Below are 23,606 nucleotides of genomic sequence, written 5' to 3'. Positions count from 1 at the left end.
TTTTCACCCAAAAAGTAGACCCTAATTGAATATTTTCTTAGAATTAGCTCTGTTTGCAAATCATAATACCCCTCAAGTATAGTATGATCAAAGATAGCTGTTATGTTGTTTGGCTATCTAAGATCATACAGGTATTAGAGTCCCAGTACGTAGCCTGTGCTAATATTTTCTCAAAAATTTGGACCTTTTGGGGCATAAAAATATTTTTCTTTTTAAATGTTGGTGATATAACATGCGCTTCACCTTAGCATGACCTAAGTATCAGCACACTTCAACAGTTAGGCCCCTATTGTGCTACCATAAGGATATTTCAGAATCTTTTTTGCTTCACCAAGTCTGCAACTGATGTGCAGGTACTCTTTAGCAATTTAGATTATGGTTACCCCCCCCTGCCCAGCAGCTCCCTATTTTTCACCAGGGTGGAGTGAAGCAATTAGGAATTAAACTATATGTCCACAAACGAGTGGACCTTTTGCTGGATTTTAGTGAATAATATAGAGGGGCCAACTTTATTTATGCAGAAAAACACAGACTACTGCAATGTCTACTCGATCGAGTATGTCTACTTCACCAGGCACTAAGTCTGGGGTATAGTATGATATAATAACTTAAAATACAAATTTATTCATCTTGAAGGCAAACCACAAGAGTTTTTGTTGTTGTTGGTTTGGGATGTTTTGTTTTAAAGTAAAAACATCTGGTTGTCTTCATAATATAGATGCATCATTTCTATGATAACTTCAATCTCGGAGAGAGCTAACATGAGAATTAAATCACAAATCTCTCAGTCCCCTAACAGATCATGAAGACTTATTGGAAAAGTCTGCTAAGTCCTTAATTTTCTTGTTTCCCCACAGAGGAAAAGCTACCAGGTACCATGCTACTTGATGGGATTCGGTTTGAAGTTGCGTTGAGTTTTTGTTATATTAGACATATGCATTACAAACTTGACATTTTAAAATTGGCAATAGATGAATGAAAGTTGCATTATTTTTATTCGCTTTTATTAATTTAAACATTGTGTTTTCTATCTGGCATGGAGGCCGCCCAACACCCAATCATTCTTTTTCCAAATTTTGAGTTAAGTCTAAACAAAATATAGGCTATTTCAAGCGTAAAATTTCCCCTGGACCAGGAAAATATGAGCTTTCATCTGATACCAAAATATGCATTTTGGAAGGGTAAAGTGGGGGGAATGAGGCTGTCAATCTGGTCAACCAATCTTAACCCCCTGCCGATCTATCATTACCTGTGATTGGTCAATTACATGATATTTTCACTTTAATCACCAATCAGAATGGAGCTTTGCAAATAATTCACCCCAATTTTTTTGTGTGGTGAAATTATTCTAACAATGTTGCTGATTGGGCCAATTCATATGAAAACTTCTTTTTGGCCAATCGGCAAGTAGTTCTCCTGGGGTTAAGAATAGTAAGCCACTGGTCAGAAAAGGGTAGAAGATCATACTTTTGGATCAGGAATAAATTTTGCATCAATATTTTGTTCATGTTACATTTCCCCCTCAAGGCAACACGTCCATACTATTTTAACATGCTCAGTTTGAATGACATAAGCTTTGACATTTGTGTGTGATGGGTGTCATAGATAGATACATACAGTCGAACCTTTTAACTCATCAACACTTCTGTAATGTTTCTTTCATCGTAAAATCCTGATCATTAAAACCTTGATTAGTTACTAATTAAATAACAATTATCAGTATTTTTTATAAACATTCATTCATGTAATATATCTCTATACATAATTACTTCACCTCAACATTTCCCTTCGTCTAGTCTGTTGTTTCCTGCACCATGCCTATCATTCTTCCCGCGATTCTAAGAGCCCCTTCCCTAATCATTCATCGACACATAGGTCTGCCATTGGATGTACCCCTCACCGGACACAACTGGCAGGCAGTGATATCATCTCTACACATTCCCTGTTGGTCCTGGGCTAGCCTTTAGGCCAACCTATAGCTTTAGCATGCCCCCGGACTGATAGGCTCTACATGCAATTATAAGTCTTGGTTTCTATAAGCTTCTATGTTGGGCTATTCCAGTTGAACTCCATACACCCTCTGTGGAAGACATGACCTTAATCTTCCACACAGGGAGTGTGTATTTCAAATGGAGCCACCCCATTCAGTGTCGTCTGCTCCAAAATGGGTTATTCCAGTTGAAATCCACACCCCCCTTTTGACATGACCCTAATCTTCCATACAGGGAGTGTGAATTTCAAATGGGGTTTACCTGAATTTTTGACTCCATTTGAAATCCCCTCTCCCTGTGTGGGAGATTAAGGTCATGTCTTCCATAGGGGAACCCCCCCCCCCCTGTGTGGGAGATTAAGGTCATGTCTTCCATAGGGGTGTATGGATTTCAATTGGAATAGCCCATACTAGGGTCTGTAGGGGTGCAATCCCGTTAGCTTTGTGTGAAACTTGTAACAGATTCCCTTGCTATTTAGAAGAGTATTAAGGAAGCTGCATTCAATATTGTTTCAGGTTTGCACAGCAATCACTAGATGAAGCAGCTGCATTGGGACTAAGAGTAAACTATACTTTTATACTTACTAGTAAACTACTTTTAAATAGGAAACTGCTTTTAAAACAATCATGGCATGAAGGTGTGCATTTCAATCAAATTTCAGGTTTGGTTTATTTGCTGTTTTACTTTATTTTCCCTTTAGTTTTTCTGTTATCTAGTCTTATGGGTGGTGGAGACTTCTAAATTGGGGTGTGTGGACAGGGATACAAAACTAAGGGTCTTTTATAAGAAATTTGATGCTGACAAAGGGGGTCATTGGGCGATGAGCTCCTAAAAGTAGGAATCATTCAGTGAGGTGTGGATACATTTTTGGGCTCCATAAAAGTGCCGAAATACAACATTTGGACATCAAAACAGGAGTTGGTAAATTGGTAAATATTTAGAAAAATAACAAAATTCTGGTCATTTTAGAGAAGAAAGCTGATCTAAAATCTATTCAGAACTATATGTAAGAAGGATTTATTGGATGAAAGGAGGTTGAAAAAAAGGGGTCAACATGGCCTCAAATCCACCCATTTTGAACGAGTGCCCCCTCTCCCAGTCAGTCTTATTTTGTTTTGTTAATATTATTTAACTCAGCAAAAGGTGACTGCAAAGTAGGTCACTTCATACATGTTGGCATGATCTTCAACAAAATATTAAGCTTATATATCCGAAAATGTGAAAGAAGTAACAACATTTACCAGATGTCTAATAAGGGGGTGTGAATTTTATCATTTTGACTCATAAAAGGCGCATTATTTTCGTAATTAGGAAAAAAATTGGAGGAAGTAGTGAGGAAATAGCGTCAATTATTGAATGTAAGTTGTCATTCATTTGAATTTGAAGACCACAATGCCTAATCATAGTTGTCTTGTTTGAGGTCTATTCTGGTGTATGTCATGTCCAATTTGACACATAATTAAGTTATATGGTACAGATTTGTATGTTTTGTTTAAAAGTAAAAATATTTTGATCTGTGATATTTGATTTTTAAATAATAGCTTGCTGTACACATTGCATTTACTGTTGTCTATACAGGAAAATGGGATCAATGTATAAAGCAAAAATCACATTGTGGGTTGAACAATGTTAAGCTGTTAGGTTATAAATTTGTTAGATATTAATTCATTAATATACTAGGAAGTATATTCCTGTTGACCAAATGTTAACATTTGCCAAGTTCAATTTACCTGGAGCAATTCAGAAACTTGCAGATGTGATATGTAATGTATTGAGAATTTTTGCTATGAATGCCTCAGTGGCAGTTGAGATTAAGTAGTTTCCTTTCTCTTGACCCAACCAGAGGCTGACAGCAAAATTGTTCACTTGATTGTTGGGCGTGGTCCTCTTTTCCTTGATCTTTATCTTCAAATCTGTTTCTTGCTGTTCTTTCAGCTTCTTTCCACAATTACCTTTAAAGCATTTTGCACCCTGATGTGGCAGTGACGTCAGTGCGCATTTCATCGGGCACAGCTACAAATCGCTAGTGTTCACTCAAAGCGCTGGCGTATACACTCACACGCTTAATTAAAGACGCCACAGATGTGCACACAAAAAAGCTGCCTCAATGCTTTGATGTAACTGCCACATCAGAGTGGAAAATGCTTTAGCAATGAGTAGCCTTGGTGGCTCAAAGGTTTTTGTGAAAATTCATTAGCACAAATATTGCCTCACGATTGGCCTAACTTAAAAGGAGGTTTGAAAATTAGTTTTCAGTATTACATCATCCAGAGGAGTCATTGATTGATTGTTGATTGATTTAATTATTGATCAATTGAAATGTAGAAAGCAAACAATATCTTCAATTTGCCATAATATAAGTTCTGAATCCCTTTACATAATAAAACCAGTGAATTTATTTCTTAGCAGAAATCATACCATCAGAATGGTCTCTATTTTTCATTTATCTTTCAGATGAAGGGTACTAGTAAATCCATATATAATATATTACTGTCCAGGAATTTCAGCTCTAAACAAATGGTAACACCTCTTCAACAATGATTTACAATTTGTTTGTACACTCTGTTTTCTTCTGTCACTTACTGTTCCCAGCAACATATATAAGTTAGTGATGTCTATGCAAACTGTGCCACCTGATTTATTTTAAACCTAATTCTGATTATTTCAGCAAAATATTTGTTCCAATCCTTGTATAAATATATTCATAGGTTATTGTTTAATTATTATTTTGTCTATTCGTTTATGTCATTTTCTCTCTTTTAAACCTTGCAGGTTTCCAACATCTCAGGTGCATAGTCATCAAACCAAAGAATACAAGTGCTGATATGGGAGCTTAATATAGGAACTGCTTACAAAGTTCACATTATAATGAATTAAAATCCAAAACACATCATGAAAGGCTGCAGGAGCCTCATCTTATGACACTGGATCCAAACGTGCAGAATATTGACAGGAATTGACAAAATAAACCAAACAGACATGATCAGCAGTATATCAAGCTACAAGAGGCCATAAATGAAACTTCAAAAGCAACATATTTGAGTTGATGCAAGGTGCCTCTGCTACCGTCTACTGCCAAAGAGTTGTAACTGACTGGAACAGCATACCAGCTACTATAGTGTTAGTTAGCAGCTCCAACTACCAACAACTCAAGACAAAACTACAAACCCCTTTTTGGGTTAGTAAAAAAAGGGCAAAAAGCCCACTTACTCAATCCACACATCCACACCAAGATCCTCCCTATATTCCCTACCCCTAAAGGTTCTTGGAACCACTAGTAAGAAGAGTGAGGAATGGTGCAGCACTTAATTTTTTAAGATCATGTAATGCAAGTGCATTATGTTAGCAGTTTCTGAAATGGTTGCCATAATGGCATATATGGTGTGTAGTAGCTAGTTCTGTTACTCAGTTATGTCATTTCATTGTTCGCACCTTCAAATTGGGAGATTGTTACCTTTGTACTATGTACTGAAGAACTTTACCAACTTCATACTTTAACAATGCAAACTGAGTTTTCTGAATTTTCCAATGAAAAGAAAAGTGGTTGGCAGGGAGCCCACTATCCAACTTCATCTGAATCTTATTAAAGATAGGGCCTTAGCTAATCTAAATCAAGAAATCAACAGGCTGGCTCAACCCACTGGTGGTGCAGGCAGGAATGGCCAGTCACAACTTATTTACCAAAACCAGGACTTTTTTTCAAAAAAACTACATAAAATGTTGATTTTCCTAATAATACCGTTTACAGTCTGAAGCACTTTATAAGGTTTGATTCTGATTTTAAATCTTGCCAGCAACTCAATGGTTTACCCATATACACAGAGCAAGCTGGACCATTTAAGCTTGTATCCAATTGACCATGCTCTATTACCAAACGGACATGAGTCCATCGATCTAGTTAATCGGCATCAAATCAGACGTGTCTCCTGAAGTTACCACAGCCCTCGGTCAAAGACAAAACTTTTGTCACTTGATTGATAGCAATTGACATAATGTAGCTGGCTATAGACTCCATCCATTCAACATTGACATTGACCATACCAGGGCTGTATATAAGACAAGGGTAAGGGGTTTGCTGTATAATAGCAGGCAGGAGTAGGTAGTTAATAGGTGGTTGACATTATAGCAAAGGGAGCTGAACTAAATAAACTAACATTGGATCACACTATGACAAGTGTCTCAGTGCCAATTGGGGTTATTGGCCTCAAAACTTAAACACTTAAAATAGTAAATTGGGAGGATTTTTTAATTGATGTAGTCCATTTCTGTCAAGTTTTTGCTATATTAAACATAATGACAAAAAAGTTTTGCTATTATTAACTTAAAATAGTAAATTAGGAGGATTTTTTAATTGATGTAGTCCATTTCTGTCAAGTTTTTGCTATATTAAACATAATGACAAAAAAGTTTTGCTATTATTAACTTAAAATAGTAAATTAGGAGGATTTTTAATTGATGTATTCCATTTCTGCCAAGTTTTTGCTATGTTTAGCTAGACAAGGAAGGGTAAACTGTGATAATAATATAGTTAAAAATAATAGGTCAGAGCATATATATGGAAAATTAAATGTGCAACTGTGACCTAATGGTCAATCAAGAGCTTATTAATACTTAGTGAAGTTTAAAATCAAACCAGACTTTTTTCTTATGTTGGAACTATCATGTGCTAAGTTTACCAAAAAAGGTAAAATACTAGTAACTGGAATTTTTTTAGATTCTTCCTTTTGTTTGTAATAGATCACCATGATGTTTTATTTTTATCTTTCTTGCTTGCTAATTATGACAGCATATTTTCCAATACGTTGGTGGTATTAGCATTTATAAATTATTAAACTATTTTCGTAACTATTGCTGCATTTTAGATAAACATTACAATTTTTGCAACCTAGTAAATGCAACTAGTAAATGAACTTGAACTTTGCACACATAGACTATGCATATTGTAGATTCATATTATGATGTTACCTTCACAGTTCTGTTGCCAGTTCAACTTTATGTGTACAAATAAATTTCAAAATAAAATAATCAGAAGATCTTTTCAAGTGGATTGTGTATATGAAAAAAAATGAATATACATGTGACCTTGCACTTGTAAATTGCTTCAAATTACACTTACATAAATGTTGAAACATTCATTACCAATAAACTTATAATTCCCAGCCAAAATCAACATCTATCCATACTTTGCTCTCAAATGTGTTTTTATACATGCAACATTATATTCTTTTAATACAAAGGATCAGTATTCTAAAAGAAGTTAATACTGCCTTGAAGTAAGCCTGTAAAAGTATATGAGAAAAAATAATTTGGAATTGGGTTCATGTTTATTCTATTTAAGTGACTTTACACAGAAAAGTTTTTACTGCTCTTAACTGCCTTAACAAATGATCAGACTTACTTATTTAAAAAAGGTTGACAGATACCAATGTTAAAGGTATTAAAGAAGTTGTTGCAGAGTCCACTTTTAGTATTAAAACAATAAGTATTGTTATTGGAAAAAAATTCTTTTGATATCGAAACAAAACATGCTTAATTTCCTAATGTATCCACTGCCCCTTTAAACCCAAGCCTATCATTCAATTTATCAGTGCTATAGGCAATTGTAGAGTACCCAATAGAATAGCCAGCCAGACTCATTGCCGTATCATTCAAGGGCCTCCGGAACTGCACAAGTGTTTGATACAACTTGTCATGCACTCTTACCCTTAGCCGTCAGCTTGACAAATGGAGGTCTTACCTTGATTTGATTGGTGCGTGGCTACATTCAAAAGCCAACCTGCTCTACTCTACCTCCCTAATTCGACCCTTTAATTCAAATCTTTAATTCATTATGCCACTTGTTTTATTATTACCCTTGGTTTTGCCACAAACAATACTTTCTTTGGAGACTTTTGATACTTCTTTTGTCAACTTCATGAATGGTCATTGTTAGGTCAGTAATAAGCTTGACCTTTGATAGATTTGTTGTAAATGAGATTTTTAATTGTTTTCAGATTTGACTTTAAAACCAATTTTCTAGTTTTCATTTTTTGATGAAATTAATTTCCTACATTTCATTGTAAGCCTTTGTTATCCTGCATAATTTGGTGGTACACATTGTTGGGTGTTAGACCTATTTACAAGTATATAAGAATGGTTATTGCTTATCAGAATATGTATCTCTATTGTGCAAACTTGTTCATTTGATTGTTTGGTTAATTTTTACTTTACTGGTATGCATATTAATATTAACATCCTTGGTAATTAACATTGGTAAATTTAAGATGTTTCTTTTACCAAATATCCATTATTTCATTCATTCATTCGTTCATTCACTTTATTTATACACGGTTACATGTTCAAAAATAAAACAATAAATATAAAAACAAGATTAAAAGATAGATATATAAAAGAACATTATTATATACAGGTTATTACAAAACATAAAAACAATTATCTTACAAATGTAAAGAACATTAATAAAATGTACATAAATCTTTTGATAATTTAAAGTTAAATTTACCATTTTTCAAAATAATATCACCAAAATCAATTGCACAAATAATATCTAGTTAAAACATATATTGAGATGGATTGGGCTATTCCAGATGCAGTGCTGTACGGTGCAAAAACTGATTGAGGCGCCAATGGCTCCTAACTTTATAAATTTGGGCGCCCACATTTTGCTCCCAGGTAAAAAATCTGAGGTGCCAACTGAACAGCCACGTGTGTTGAATGTTCATAGCTGCTGTACTCAATCTACATATTTCCATTGAACGCTACATACTTCATACGCAGCATGTACAGTGTAGGCCTATATGTTTTCCAGGAAGTCCCCATTGAGACATCATGATAAATGCATATTCATAGCATACATTCGTACTCTTGAATGCTACGTAACATACATGTTTTGCATTTGCTGGCGATTAAATGCTTCAACAGTTGGGCGCCATTGGCGCCAGGGATTGAATATTTAGTCGCATCAGAAAATATCTGGTTGCCAATGCGCTTAAAATGGTCGCACCGTACAGCACTGTCCAGATGTATTCCGCACCCCCCATATCTAAAACATTAAAAAAAATACAATTCCAGCTGGAATTGAGATGCGTCTAGAATTCCAGCAGTCATTTTTAACACAGATTCCGGCTGGAGGGTATGGAAGACATTGAGATTAGGTGAAATTCGCTGCTAAAATTAACAAAAAAACAAGAGTGGGGATTGTGAAAGGCCATGATGTGCCTGTGGAAGACATTCATATTTCTTAATATTCCGCTGGAAAATGGTCAAAAATGCTCCAATTCGCAGGATCTTCACTTATGGTCGCCATCTCGATTAACCTATGAATGACATTTACAATTTACTTGAATTCTGGCTGGAAACTGAAAAAATGTTCTAATTCCAGCTGGAACCCTATGGAAGACATTTACATTTACTTGAATTCCGCTGGCCATATTACCACAATTCCGCAGGGTCTTCCATGGGGTTTTCCTGACATGTGAATTCCGGCTGTCAATTTAGCCCCGAATTCGGAAGTGTCTTCCATATGGGGGGTGCGGAATACATCTGGAATAGCCCATTGCATTTAAAATAATGTTTGTTAAGTAAATATGGATTTGCAGTAACTATTTAACTTGGTATGTTTGAGTGCTGTCATTTATTACTAATAGTGTATTAATCCATATTTGTAATACTTTCTTTGTATTGGTTAAGTAGGTTAATTAAAAATTCACTTGCATTAAGACAGAGGCATGTTACTCATTATTTGATGAAAGATATTGTATTAATTAATTGATGAAAGACATGTTATTCATTAGTTGCTGAAAGCTGGGTTTATTCTGAATGTATTAACTTGAATCCAATTCTGAGCCCAATATAATTGTTAATCATACTGTTCTACTAGTTTTCTTTAAATTGATTTTTCCCCATTTTCTTAAAGATGAAGAAATAATTGGCAATGACCATAGAGTTTCTAGACATGAACAAGAAAATATGCAGACAATGTAAAACTCTGCCAGAACTATGGTTATGGGCGTCAATCCCAAGGGGATGGGGGGGGGCATGTCTCACCCTCCCACCTTCTGGTAAATGATGACCTATTTTTTGTTCTTTTCAGCTACTTTTTGACAATTCAGGTCGATGGTCCCCCCACATTTCAAGCCGGATTGGCGCGCACTAATGACTATGGTACTGCAAAACAGGGTGGAAAAACAAAATAATTTTAAAGTTTATCTTACCATAAAATTTGTGTAATTGTGAGAGTGTGGGGAATCAGGGCAATCTCCTTTGATTCTATAAAGACTATTTCCATGCTATTCAGAAGAAGTATGTAAAATTGCTGAACTGGTTAATACTAATCATTACGACAAGGTACCTTCTACATAAATTTAGACTAAAAACTTCTTGACATTGTGTGGCTGGCACCTTCCTATCTAAACATTTATATCATCCCTGTCAGTGTATCTGTGGTCAATGTTTCTTGCTACAAATAAATTTTAAATGTGGCACCGATATCTAATGTTTCTACAGAAGATAGGTAAATAGGTTCTATAGTTTCTGTGGTAAAGATAATAAATCATCTTGACACAGATATAATAGAAGATTACAAAGACTTTAAATACTGTCTGTGAACTCAAAGATATTATTATCAGATAAGCTTTAAGAGCATATGTCATCACAGGGATGATCTAATGACCATATCCTGAATAAACGCAGTGTATGAGCAGCTGGTCTACCAAATTTGACACACAAAAAAGAGATTCAAAATTTTGGGACTTATAACTATTTCAGTTCAATGTTAAGGTAAATTTGTCAAATTCTGCAAAATTTTCATAAATTTTGCTAACACATTGCTAAATTTATACTTTCCAAATTTAGGGGGAAAGTTAAAAAAAATCTCCCCTTCTATGAAACACTAGTACACTTAAATATCTAGTAACCAAAATCTAGATCTTTATACGAGCTTGAATGTGCTATCTTCATTTCACCTGTTACACATAATCCCACCTGTCCATTAAGAACTAGATAAGTAGTTTAAAACAAAGACTGATTTGAGTAAATATAAAGAACTGCAACATAGCACTGAAACCAATTAAAACAAATTTTTGTTTGCAATAGTATTATGTTTGAATATATCTGAATCCACATCACCCGAAGTTGAACTTTTAAGGGATGTGTCCTCACTAGTAAATGCTAGTCTGTAAATGTGATGAATATGATCAGGTTATAAGCAATTAAAAGTGGTTTTAGATATTATTAATTGTAGCAATAGCAAAACCATAGTTAAAGGTTGTTTTATATATTGCTTTGACTATTCATTATTATTATAAATTGACCTTCCTATTTCTGTTTCTGACCTGAAGAAGAGTGAACCGACCTCATTAAGTGTCGTAAACCACAATTGTTTTGAATTGTTTTTAACAATAAATTACCATAGAATTAGGTATGTTATAATGTTTTTAGCCTGTTTGTATACCTAATTTTTGTATTTTGGATGCACCATAATACTGGATGTGCATCTGCCTCTGATTAAATAATTATAGTATAAAATATAAGTATCATTATGTGTGATTGAATTAATAAAGACATTTTCTATAAGGTGTGCTGTACTTTTATAAAATAAAACTGAACTGATCTTACTTTAATATGAATACCAACAACTGTCAAATTCGTGTATATTTTACATTAAATTGTAAAATAAATTGAAAAAATTGTTTTGTTTTTTGTGTGCAATAAAATATTCCCAAGATATATCTTATAAGACGATCTTTATATTCATAACTGTTATTTTTGAAGCAAGAACCAGCAGGCAATCTAACACAAGCTGTCATACATAGACATGATTGAAAAAATGTTTCATTTACAAGTACAGTACTAAATTGTCTGCAAGTGTGTATGAACATAATCAAGGTAAAAATAGTTGTTAATCATTTATTCTTCCATGACTATGAGAAAAAATTAGTACTAACATAAATGGAATTAACATCGAAATACATCATTGGTATATAAAGGTTGAGATTTGCTGAAAGATTGGCATTGACAACGTCATAATCCGGGTAATCATTGTAATAGCGTAGCTCTTTGGTCCGACCCAATGGTCAGCCTTCATTTTCCTTCCAATGTTCAAAATTCAACTCGCCAAAGGCATTTCCCTCCTTTCTCTTTTACATAGTAAATTCCCAACTTAATCTCCATATCTTTGTTTTCGTCAAACCGCTAGTCATTACCAATATCGCGAAATCAAGACAAGTTTTCCTTGCTAATTTGATGTCTTTTCATATACTTGCCTTTCCAATTATTGAATCGTTCATGAAAAATCAAAATGTGCTAGCTATCAATGATTTGTATCATAATCCATTGCATTAATGCCAATAATCAGATTCATTACACCAAATGGTGGCAAGTTCACGAACTTGGGTCGACTCTGCCGCAATATGTCCCTTTATACCAGGCAATATTGTGTTGAATGCCACAACATTTTACGTTTTTGAAAAACGTAAAAAGAAGTCTTTGGGTGGGTTATCACAATTGAAAAAGTCACAAATCTGGCTCCAGTTTGTGTGTGAATGGGTACTTGGTAATTGCTTATAGTTGTGCATATATGTGACAGTTATAGGAGTTTAGATCTTGCCTCAAGCAAAATGCAAAACGTGTATAAAACTTTCTCAAGTACTCAGGCCATCAGGTTGGCGCGTGAGGTGAGAAATATCTGAAACAGGGCCAACCAAAATTACCCCATTAAATTCAGTGAAACTACGAGTACTTCAAACCGCGTTATACAAAGTATTATTAAAGGTCCTTTTTTACGGTGTACTCAAAACATGATTTACATCGTATTCATTATGTATTTTCGGATTTATTAAAACATAAAAGCTTTATGTAGCTGACAGAAGAGTGAACCAAGGGAAATCGTCCAGGGAAATGTTACTCATACAATCCTCTTTTTTGTAAATAAGCAAAATTGCTCAAACTCGGGCAATGCTGGTCCATTTCAGGTGCATTTATAAATTGATCTCAATTAATACATATGTTTATATACTGTAATTTGTATATATGTAAGGACATCTTGCATACTCTCGTAAAATTCCTCTACTATGTACCATGTCTACGAAAAAACAACATTGTTCATGAATTCTAAAGTATCCACCTTTCCCCTGCACTTCAGTGTACAGAGTAAATATCCACCTTTCTCATGTTGTAGTCCAGAGCACAGAGCAAGTATCCCCCTTTCTTCTGTACTCAAGTGTACATAGTAAGTATCCACTTTTCTCATGCTGTACTTTATCATAGAGTTAATGCTGTACTCCAGAGTATATCCATCTTTCTCATGCTGTACTCCAGAGTAAGTATCCATCTTTCTCATGCTGTACGCCAGAGCAAGTATCGATATTTCTCATGCTGTACTCCAGAGTAAGTATGTACCTTTCTCATGCTGTACTCCAGAGCAAGTATTCATCTTTCGCATGCTGTGCTCCAGATTAAGTATCCACCTTTCTTATGCTGTACTCCAGAGTATAGAGTAAGTATCCACGTTTCGGTTATCCGTTTATACACTGTTAAATACCCTACAGTGGTAATTCGGTATTCTAAAAGAATTCCACTGAACTATTAAATGACCAATATTGTAAGAGATACGCGATTATGTTAGATAAGATTATCAATGGCATGGATCTAAACTTAAGTTATGAATAATCAAAGTAAATAAGGCAACAAGCGTAGCACCCGGGATCTTTCATTGCACAAAACACAAAATAGTAGCGTACAAACGTGCTGTGGTCTAAATAAGTTGGGCAATTGTGACAAATGATTTGTCTGTCATAAATGGTCTGATAGTGGCATGTTTTCAAATATATATAAGTCGTAAATTGTCAAATAAACGATGCCCAAATGAGTAGCTTTACCATTACAAATCTCTTGCTTTGAATACAGACTAAATCGTCTTGAATTTCGTGTCTCATTTCAATAGTAAAACCGATTCTAATAATCTAATATTACAATCCAAAAGAAGTCATTTCCTAAGTACTATTCGTGACTCATTTCAACTATTTACATTTTAGTTATAATATTTTTCCATATCGATAAATGTCAAAACAATTTCATTTTTTATCGTGGACTGAAAACATCTTTCAGTGGATGGCGTTTTGAATTCTCAGGGCACGAAGAGAGACAGACAGAAAAGGTCCAAATTACATGCGCGTGTTCATCAACGAAATTAAGGGATAATTCTACATTAATTGCTATTTCCACAAACATTATCGTAACATTTGATTACGTTTGATCGGGTTTCAAGTTATCAAATCGTTAAGCTTAAAATGATACGTGTTTGAGTATAAGAAATTGACAGCATATGTTCCAAATTATATAGCTTGTCCCAGTTAAATAATATTCACGATCAAATTTCAATGTTGGCGGAATCATAGACTCTTTTCCAGGGTATATGGCGGAATACTAGTGATTTCAGGTAGCAATTAAATAAACGTTGGATGGGTAATGAAACAGGATTTCTTGGTCTGAATAGATATTGAAATAAACTGGTCATATGATAGCTAGGATATATAAACTTTGTTATGCTATGAATTAGTGGTTAACAACATGGTAATATTTTAACTTGGAACATCTTTCCGATATGTCTATAATAAATCATAGAATTCGAGGAAAGGAAAGGTGAGAACGCATAAGGATGGGTAAACACGCAATGATAATTCTTGATTCGTCTGCGAGTTGTGTGTCAAAATCTGTGCGTGTACTGTAACAGGCTGGCATTTACCATGTTTACTGGCAAATTGACCTTAATTTGGCATTGAAATCATTTAGAAGTCCAGAAACTTTATATATTTTTGGGTTTACTTTGTACAGTAGTTTTCGGATGCCCATGCCGCACATCCGCATCTTGGTCTTAGAATTTTTGGTATGTGTGTACTATCTAGTAATGCCAGACAAACTCTATTCAAATTTTTCTCGTGATTGGCCACCAAAACTATTTGGTGGCCAAAGTTTATAATCACAACTGTGCTGACATAAGTTTATAAAACTTATCTGGTGATATTATATCTGAAGTCACCATGTTCACAGACAGCATATAAATGTAATAAATCCTTACCTTACCTCAGTCAAAATGGATTTTATCATCTTTGCCACAAACTATAGAACCTCATTACTTATTTTGTAAGATACTAGTATCTTGCCAAATTTGAAATTTATTGATATCAAATTCGCGTATAATTCACAACAAATCATAAACTAATTTTAAAATATCAACGTTTTTTGTAATAAAATATTCCTAAGATGTAAGGAGATCTTTGTGATCATAATATTGTTATTATTGAAGCGAGACCTGGACAATCTCATTCTCACACAAGCACAAGTTGGCCAGATTTTTCGACCACTTTAATGAACTTTTCATTTACAAATACCATATGTGCTGCAAGGGAGCGTGAATACTAAAATACATTATCCCGGGAAGTAATCATTATTATCACTTATTATTCTTCCAAATTTATGACTATGAACAGCAATTAATAGTAACATAAAAGGAATTAAAACCCAACTACATTATTGAAAGATTGAGATTTGCTGAGAGATTGGCATTAGCAACGTCAATGATCCAGGTTATAGCTCTTTGGTCCGACCCAATGGTCAGTCTTCATTCTGCTTCCAATGTTCAAATTCAATTCGCTAAAGGCATTTCCCTCCTTTCTCATTTTCTACATGGTAGTGCATTCCCAACTTAATATATTCGTCAAAACAACCAGTTATTATTACCAAGACAATTTTCCTTGCTTATTTGACGTCTTTTCAGATACTTGCCTTTCCAATTATTGAACCGTTCTTGAAAAATCAAAATGTGCTAGCTACCAATGATTCGTATCATAATCCATTGCATTAATGCCAATAATCAGATTCATTACACCAAATAGTGGCAAGTTCACGAACTTGGGTCGACTCTGCCGCAATATGTCCCTTTATACCAGGCAATATTGTGTTAAATGCCACAACATTTTACGTTTTTGAAAAACGTAAAACGAAGTCTTTGGGTGGGTTATCACAATTGAAAAAGTCACAAATCTGGCTCCAGTTTGGGTGTGAATGGGTACTTGGTAATTGCTTATAGTGGTGCATATATGTGACAGTTATAGGAGTTTAGATCTTGCCTCAAGCAAAATGCAAAACGTGTATAAAACTTTTTTTTTCTCAACCATGTACTTAGGCCATTAGGTTGGCGCGTGAGGTGAGAAATATCTGAAATAGGGCCAACCAAAATTACAGAGAAATTACGAGTACTTCAAACCGCGTTATACAAAGTATTATTAATGGTCCTTTTTACGGTGTACTCAAAACATGATTTACATCGTATTCATTATGTATTTTCAGATTTATTAAAACATAGAAGTTATATGTAACTGGCAGAAGGTTAAACCAAGGGAAATCTTCTTTGTGACGTTACTCATACAATCTCTTTTTTTTAAATATGCAAAATTGCTCAAACTCGGCCAATGCTGGTCCATTTCAGATATAGTCAATTGTGTTCTCGATTGCATATGTTTATGTGGACAGCTTGCATACTCTTGTAAAATTCCTCTACCATTTACCATATCTCAGTACGGAAAAACAACATTGTCAATGGATGCAGAGTAAGTATCCACCTTTCTCATTCGATATTCCAGAGTAAATATCCACCTTTCTCATGCGGTAGTCCAGTGTAAGTATCCTTCTTTCTCATGTGATTTCTCCAGAGTAAGTATCCACCTCTCTCATGCGGTACTCCAGAGTAAGTATCCATCTTTTCTCATGCTGTGAGAGAATCAGCAATTCTCGCGTGTACTCCAGAGCAGAGAATTAGTATCCATATCCATATATCCATCATGATGTACCCAGAGTAAGTCCACCTTTCTTATACTGTACTCCAGAGTACGGTACTCCAGGTTTCTGTTTACCATGTTTACTGTGTGGGGGTATGTGTGTACCGTTAAGACACGCATCGATTAATTCTAATAGAATTATAACTATTGAATAACCTATATAATTTATATAAGGTACGCGATTATGGTATATTATTAATGGCATGGATTTATTATAATAGGCATCACTCATGCTAACCTTATGAATATTATCAAAGTATAAAGCAACAAGCGTTGCACCCGGGATCTTGCATTGGGTACAAATGTATGATTGCCTGAATAAGTTGGACAATCTCTGACATAAATGGTCTGACATAATAGCATGTTTTCAAATATACAAGTCGTCAATTGTCAATCAAACGATGCCCAAATGATTAACATTAAGTATTGCTTTCCATTACAAATCTCTTGTTTTAATTCATGCTTTGAGTACAGACTAAGTCGTCTTGAATTTCGTGTCTCATTTCAATAGTAAAAACCGATTTAATAATCTAATATTACAATCAAAAAGAAGTCATTTCCTAAGTACTATTCGTGACTCATTTCAACTATTTACCTTTTAGTTATAATATTTTTCCATATCGATAAATGTCAAAACAATTTCATGTTTTATCGTGGACTGAAAACATCTTTCAGTGGATGACGTTTTGAATTCTCAGGGCACGAAGAGAGACAGACAGAAAAGGTCCAAATTACATGCATGTGTTCATCAACGAAATTAAGGGATAATTCTCCATTAATTTCTATTTCCACAAACATTATCGTAACATTTGATTACGTTTGATCGGGTTTCAAGTTGGCCAATCGTTAAGCTTAAAATAATACGTGTTTGAGTATAAGAAATTGACAGCACATGTTCCAAATTATATAGCTTGTCCCAGATTTGTAATATTCACGATCAAATTTCAATGTTGGCGGAATCATAGACTCTTTTCCAGGGTATATGGCGGAATACTAGTGATTTCAGGTAGCAAATAAACGTTGGATGGGTATTGAAACAGGATTTCTTGGTCTGGATAGATATTGAAATAAACTGGTCATATGATAGCTAGGATATATAAACTTTGTTATGCTATGAATTAAGTGGTTAACAACATGGTAATATTTTAACTTGGAACATCTTTCCGTTATGTCTATAATAAATCATAGAATTCGCGGAAAGGAAAGGTGAGAAAGCATAAGGATGGGTAAACACGCAAAGATAATTCTTGATTCGTCAGCGTTGTTTAGAATGTCAGAATCTGTGTCTGTACTTTTATGACGCCGGAGGAAGGGGGCAAAGGGTGATACTCCCTTATTTTGGCATACGTGTATAAATGATATTCAAGAACCCAATGTTTTAAGCCTTACTGGTATATACATGTATACGCACTAATAACATTATAGGGTCTATTAAAACGGTAGGATTTCATAAAAATTTGTAAACATTTGTTCCAAAAATAAGTTTAACCCGAAAAACGCCTATGACAATGTTCTACACCTCGAATTTCAAACGGTGCTGTGATGCTGTCACGGATTATGTTCTGAGATCAAAGGTTTACGAGCCTGTACTCACATATACCCATTCCTATGACAAATTTTACTCAAAGCTAGTTAAGAGCAAATGAACTATTTTGATATCACGACATGCCGATCATATCAGCAGTCAGAAGATAATTACTGATATGATCCACATCATTTGTTTTACTCAAGAAAGGCCTATGGTATATGTTCATAATTATCTTTAAGGATATCAATTTATTACTTGAAGTGCATTAAAATCACCTTGTTCAGTTTGGGAAATAAAACAGCCGCGCGTTTCAGCCATGTGCCAAATATCAGAAGAATTAAAAAGAGAGAAAAAAATTATATTACAAAAGCATTTGGAGTTATAACTCACGATGTGCTATCTCTAAGGAATTGAAGTGAACCCAGGCCTAGTTCTCCCCCATAAGGTTTCTGTTACTTGAGGCTTTCCCCTTCCCCCGAAGATATGCCCTACTTTTGTCTCCGTCTTTATCTTATATGACATCTCATAATAATTCATTGTATTTCTACAATTTGCCTCAGCTATTTATGACGACTATATCTCTGTCTGTACATAGTCTACGATCGTAATTTACGGGTTTTACTATTTTATATGACATTGATTTCCGTGATGTTTGTCTTTCTAAATTCAAAGAACACAAATTACATCGTAAACCTTACATAAGCACAATAAATATGTTGTTGTATGTTGATGTCTTCTATTTCGTGGTTTTTAATTCTAATTAAATTAACTGAATTGGAAACTTGGTCCAAAGCATAAATAGAATTGACATTGATTTCCGTGATGTTTGTCTTTCCAAAGTATTCTGGTCTTTCTAAATTCAAAGAACACAAATTACATCGTAAACCTTGCATAAGCACAATAAATATATTGTTGTATGTTGATATCTTCTATTTCATGGTTTTTAATTCTAATTAGATTAACTGAAATGAATAGCATAAATAGAATTCAAATTCAATCACAGTAATGATTTTGCAAAAGGAAAAGTCGAGACGTTGACATGGTTGAGTTCATTCTCACGATAGGCAACTTTAGTCCCTAATATACAACATTGTACAAACCGAACTCTACAAACTGGTAAGCTCTGGTAGCACCAGCCAAACTCCACTGTAGGAACTACCGGATTACATGTATGTCTGTATGGCCCCACTTTACCCCTATAAGTTTATTCTGTCACCTGGCCTCGCCGCCCCACTTCTCCGCCCCGTGTATTGCCTTAAACCTCCAGTATATATTTATTGAATAGATGTTCCCAAAGACACATACCTGAACGGAAAAATTACATTTCCTATGTCAAGTTAATTTATACGTTTCATTTTAACGTATTTGCACTTTCTCCCATTTTATGCTTAATTTTCCAAACTCGTACAATCAACCCCGCGCATTAAAATAGTTCCATTGTAGGGATTAGTTACAGTAAGTAAGGTCTGAGCTTATTTAAACACTGGAGCCACCATTCTGCAGTTATTAGTACTTTAGGGGTGGTTTCATAACCATGTCCGAAATAATAAGTAAACATTCCCATACAAACTGTTTCTGATACTTTTTCTTGGTATACTAGAGCTAATAATGATATGCTGTAGGGCTGTTTTCCTAGGCATTCTTGTTCTTACGTTGCCTTTGGTAAAACAACCAATAGGGAGCGACCCACAAAGACGCTTTGAGATTAGATTGTATTAATAAAACAACAATGCATTGTTCTCAAGTATATCAAGAGTTTCTTACCTTAAAATTAATAATATTGATAAAGTTGCTAAGGTCTACGGTATTTCATTTTGGTAATCCAAAAGTGGTTTCTTATACTTCTTGTGAACATTTGGTATCATAATATTGCCTAAGTAGTACACAAAGGTTGAATAAAAAATATCAACAGAAAGAACCACCGATACGCCTAGCGCCCTTGGCTTAAGATTGGGGCTGGGGCTCGCTTTCACCCTTCCTTTTCCTTTCCTATGGTAGAGTGGCCATCTTGATAAAGGACATTGTAACAGCATGTCTTAATGCAAGCGTATAATCTCATATTTCTTGTGGATTTCCGTTTAATTTGTCAAAAAATACAATATCATGATTAAAACAATTCGAGTATCTTCAGAGTGAAATATTTATGTTGTAGATGTTCAAATATTGCAAGGTCGTATACATAAGAAAAAGCAAGTAGCGCATTCTAATACAATTCGGTAACATTGTACTTGGGCAAAACACCCCTAAATCATGTAAGTTGGATCCACATTTGTGGTGTGATCAAGCAAAATCAGTCTGAAGTCGGTCATAGTCAACTTTAAAATTCTTATTAGATTGTAAAAAGCCTTTGCAGAAACCCTATTTAAATTGAACAACCAGTCCAAAAGATATGAGCAATTAAAGAGTTTCCAAAACAAGAGGAAACAAGTGGAAGTATTTCCTTTGTTTCGCTTTATCTCAAAATCAATATTTCTGACTTTCGACTGATTTTGCTTGATCGCATCACATTTGTCATTTACGTATACCCATATTTTTGTGATTTGCTATGAAACGAATTCACCATTGATGACTTACGGAATGAAAAAATCGCCTCAAGTACCCGGGCTCAAGTAACTAAGGTGAAAACAAAATCTACCGATCTTCTTTCTTTCAGAAAGGGGTTGAAAATTACTATTACAGCATTTTACCTCCACTGATGTACTTACTGCTGAGAGACTAGTCTGTCTTGCACATTTCGCATGAATATGCATTGGTCACTGTTACTGTATAGTTAGTAACATCTAACAGCACATGGCGTGTACGAGAACATGGACATTCTGAACTCTGGGGTATAGCATCTATGTTCATATTTACGTGTTCATACTATTGGTTTATACTATTTAGTATTAGTATGTCGGTGATCAGGTATAACCTGAGCCATCCAATGCAAAAGACCTGAATTAATTCGAGAATGAACATCGGTAACAAACATCTTCGGCCTTTCTGTACCGCGGAATGGACATCTATTGGCAAATGTTCACTCCAAAAGTGCCAAAAGGGTTCTAAATTGCCCTCAACCTCCATTGGAACCTCGCACAAAACGGGTTTTTTTTTTTTTAAATCATGATAATGAATTTATAAAAATGCAGTTATAAGACTTTTTTTATGATTCGGTTTTTATGATTCCTTAATAAAACATAGTTATTGATATTATTCCTCACGAAGAAATCTTGTGGCACCTTTTGCTCTCAGAAAGTGTTCCTGGTATCAAATGGCCACAACTCTATGCTCAATTGTACTTTACTTGTATCTAATTTACTGTTTCCGAAAACAGCAGTAACATTACTTTAATTGGATAATTTGTAACACGCATTTGCAGAAACCCCATTTAAATTGAACAACCAGTTATTCAGAGAACTGTTCTTATGTTATTAGCATTTATGTTATTAGTTATTATTATTCCTCAGTAAGTTGTACTTACTTGTATGTAATTTACTGTTTCCGAAAACAGCAGTAACATTACTAACAGGACAGTTCCATCGGTGGTTCTTAAACTGATATCTGCATTCCTTGATAGCTTCCATAGCACCCTCCATAACACTAGGTAATAATGATGGATGTAATTCGCATAGTTTTCTTTGTCTGGGTGTAAACCAGTTATGTGAACGACAATAGTCAGTTGTCTGCGGTAGCTGCCAATCGGCAACGTCATTTTGAGGTCTGTTGAATCTGTTTGCTGAGTGTACAAATGGTAACAACCTGAAGACGTAGGAAAGAAACATAAAAGAAATCATTTACCATAGAGTATACGGTAAGTCATTATATAACATTTAATGTGTATCCATGGAATCGGACCCGAGACCTGCTCTAGAAACTTACGATTCGGTTGGAAAAGACACTTTTTAATGTCGATGATATGTAAATGTCATCAGTTGTTTTAGTACTAGGCTGCCAATCTTTAAATTATTTGTTGTGTGTTAATTTCTTCTTTGTTAGTTCATAAATATTTAATAATTAATTTATATAATGTATGATTTCTTCCAATATTGACCATCCACACGCTGGAGATGATTATAGAGCATTATTAATATCTCCTTGTAAAATATGATTCAATACACCGACCATGATAGCAAGGTTTACAAAATAAAGTAATTCAGCGGCATAACATAATCTGATGATCATTTCATGAATGCATACATTGACAATATTATCCACAACATAAGTTTACACGTTTTGACAGATATAATGTAATGTCGTCTAGTGCAAGATCGTCCGAAAGTGATATACGTGTTATTGTTTTTGTTTGTTTGTTTTTGGTGTATATTTTAACTTCGGGATTCGATTAATTTTCCCAGGTATTTATTGTAATCAGTAAAATACAATTCACACTTCATTAATATATTCTTAAATGTAAACCTTGATATCAATTCACATTATTTCTACATGACTGTTTAAAACTATAAATCACAAAAGTGAATGTCGCACTACAACTGGCACCCACACTTACAAGTTTTAAGTGCATGCAGTATAGATATGATCACTATCATATTATATAGCCATTCAAATTAGCAATTTAATGACATTTTATTGTTTTAATCAAGATACTGCCGCAGTATTTATTGCCGTCAAATATTTCTTAATAGATTTCCTGACAGGGTAGGTGTGTATTCTAATAAGCCAATTAAGATTACTGCCTTTACCTTCGCTTAGATTTTCACTTCGAAATACGCTTCATCTCCAATTATCGCTTGAATATTAGAGCGTTATTAAAAACTTCCGACAAGAAATCTTAACTATGCCTGGAACTTGATCAAGTTCATGAAGTTGGGTTTATGGATGTCTACTTTGAAAGATATATACACCTTACATATTGAGGGTTTGGTACAAGATCTTAGGTTCCATCTGCAATAGCTGCCCTATAAACATTTGACAATTTCTGCATTCTATATCATACAGACATACACACTTAACACCTGGCAGCTATTGCAGATGCACTATACACCCTCAATAATCAAGCTTTTAGTAATCTTTCAATAATTCTATGCAGTGGCGTATAAACGTGGTCATCATATGAGGGGAGGGGGCACCGACCATGATTGGGGGAGGCACTGGGTCTGATGGGGGGAACATGCCGTTTTCGGCAATTTTCCTATCGAATTTTCTAAATTTTGCAATCAATTCTATGCACAAACCTGCTTATACGCATGTAAAGGTAATGCCTTGAATCGCCTTGCAAATTAATATACTTGAAGAGTCATGGCACTGTCACTAGGT

At 34.6% G+C, this 23,606-nt stretch overlaps 1 protein-coding gene across 1 annotated transcript in view; it reads right to left on the bottom strand.

Moving 5' to 3' along the window:
* LOC140159023 (protein Wnt-7b-like) overlaps window positions 1-23,606 on the bottom strand; it is a 61,992-nt gene that overhangs the window by 35,417 nt on the left and 2,969 nt on the right. The window contains exon 2 of the mRNA XM_072182345.1: window positions 21,814-22,091. Within this exon, the coding sequence (XP_072038446.1) occupies window positions 21,814-22,091 (278 nt within the window). The remainder of the gene's footprint in view (window positions 1-21,813; window positions 22,092-23,606) is intronic.

This window comes from Amphiura filiformis, chromosome 8 (genome assembly GCF_039555335.1).
Source record: "Amphiura filiformis chromosome 8, Afil_fr2py, whole genome shotgun sequence".
Lineage (NCBI taxonomy): Eukaryota > Metazoa > Echinodermata > Ophiuroidea > Amphilepidida > Amphiuridae > Amphiura > Amphiura filiformis.
The sequence above is the reverse complement of the archived record's forward strand: the minus strand, read 5'-3'. Positions and strand labels throughout refer to the sequence as shown.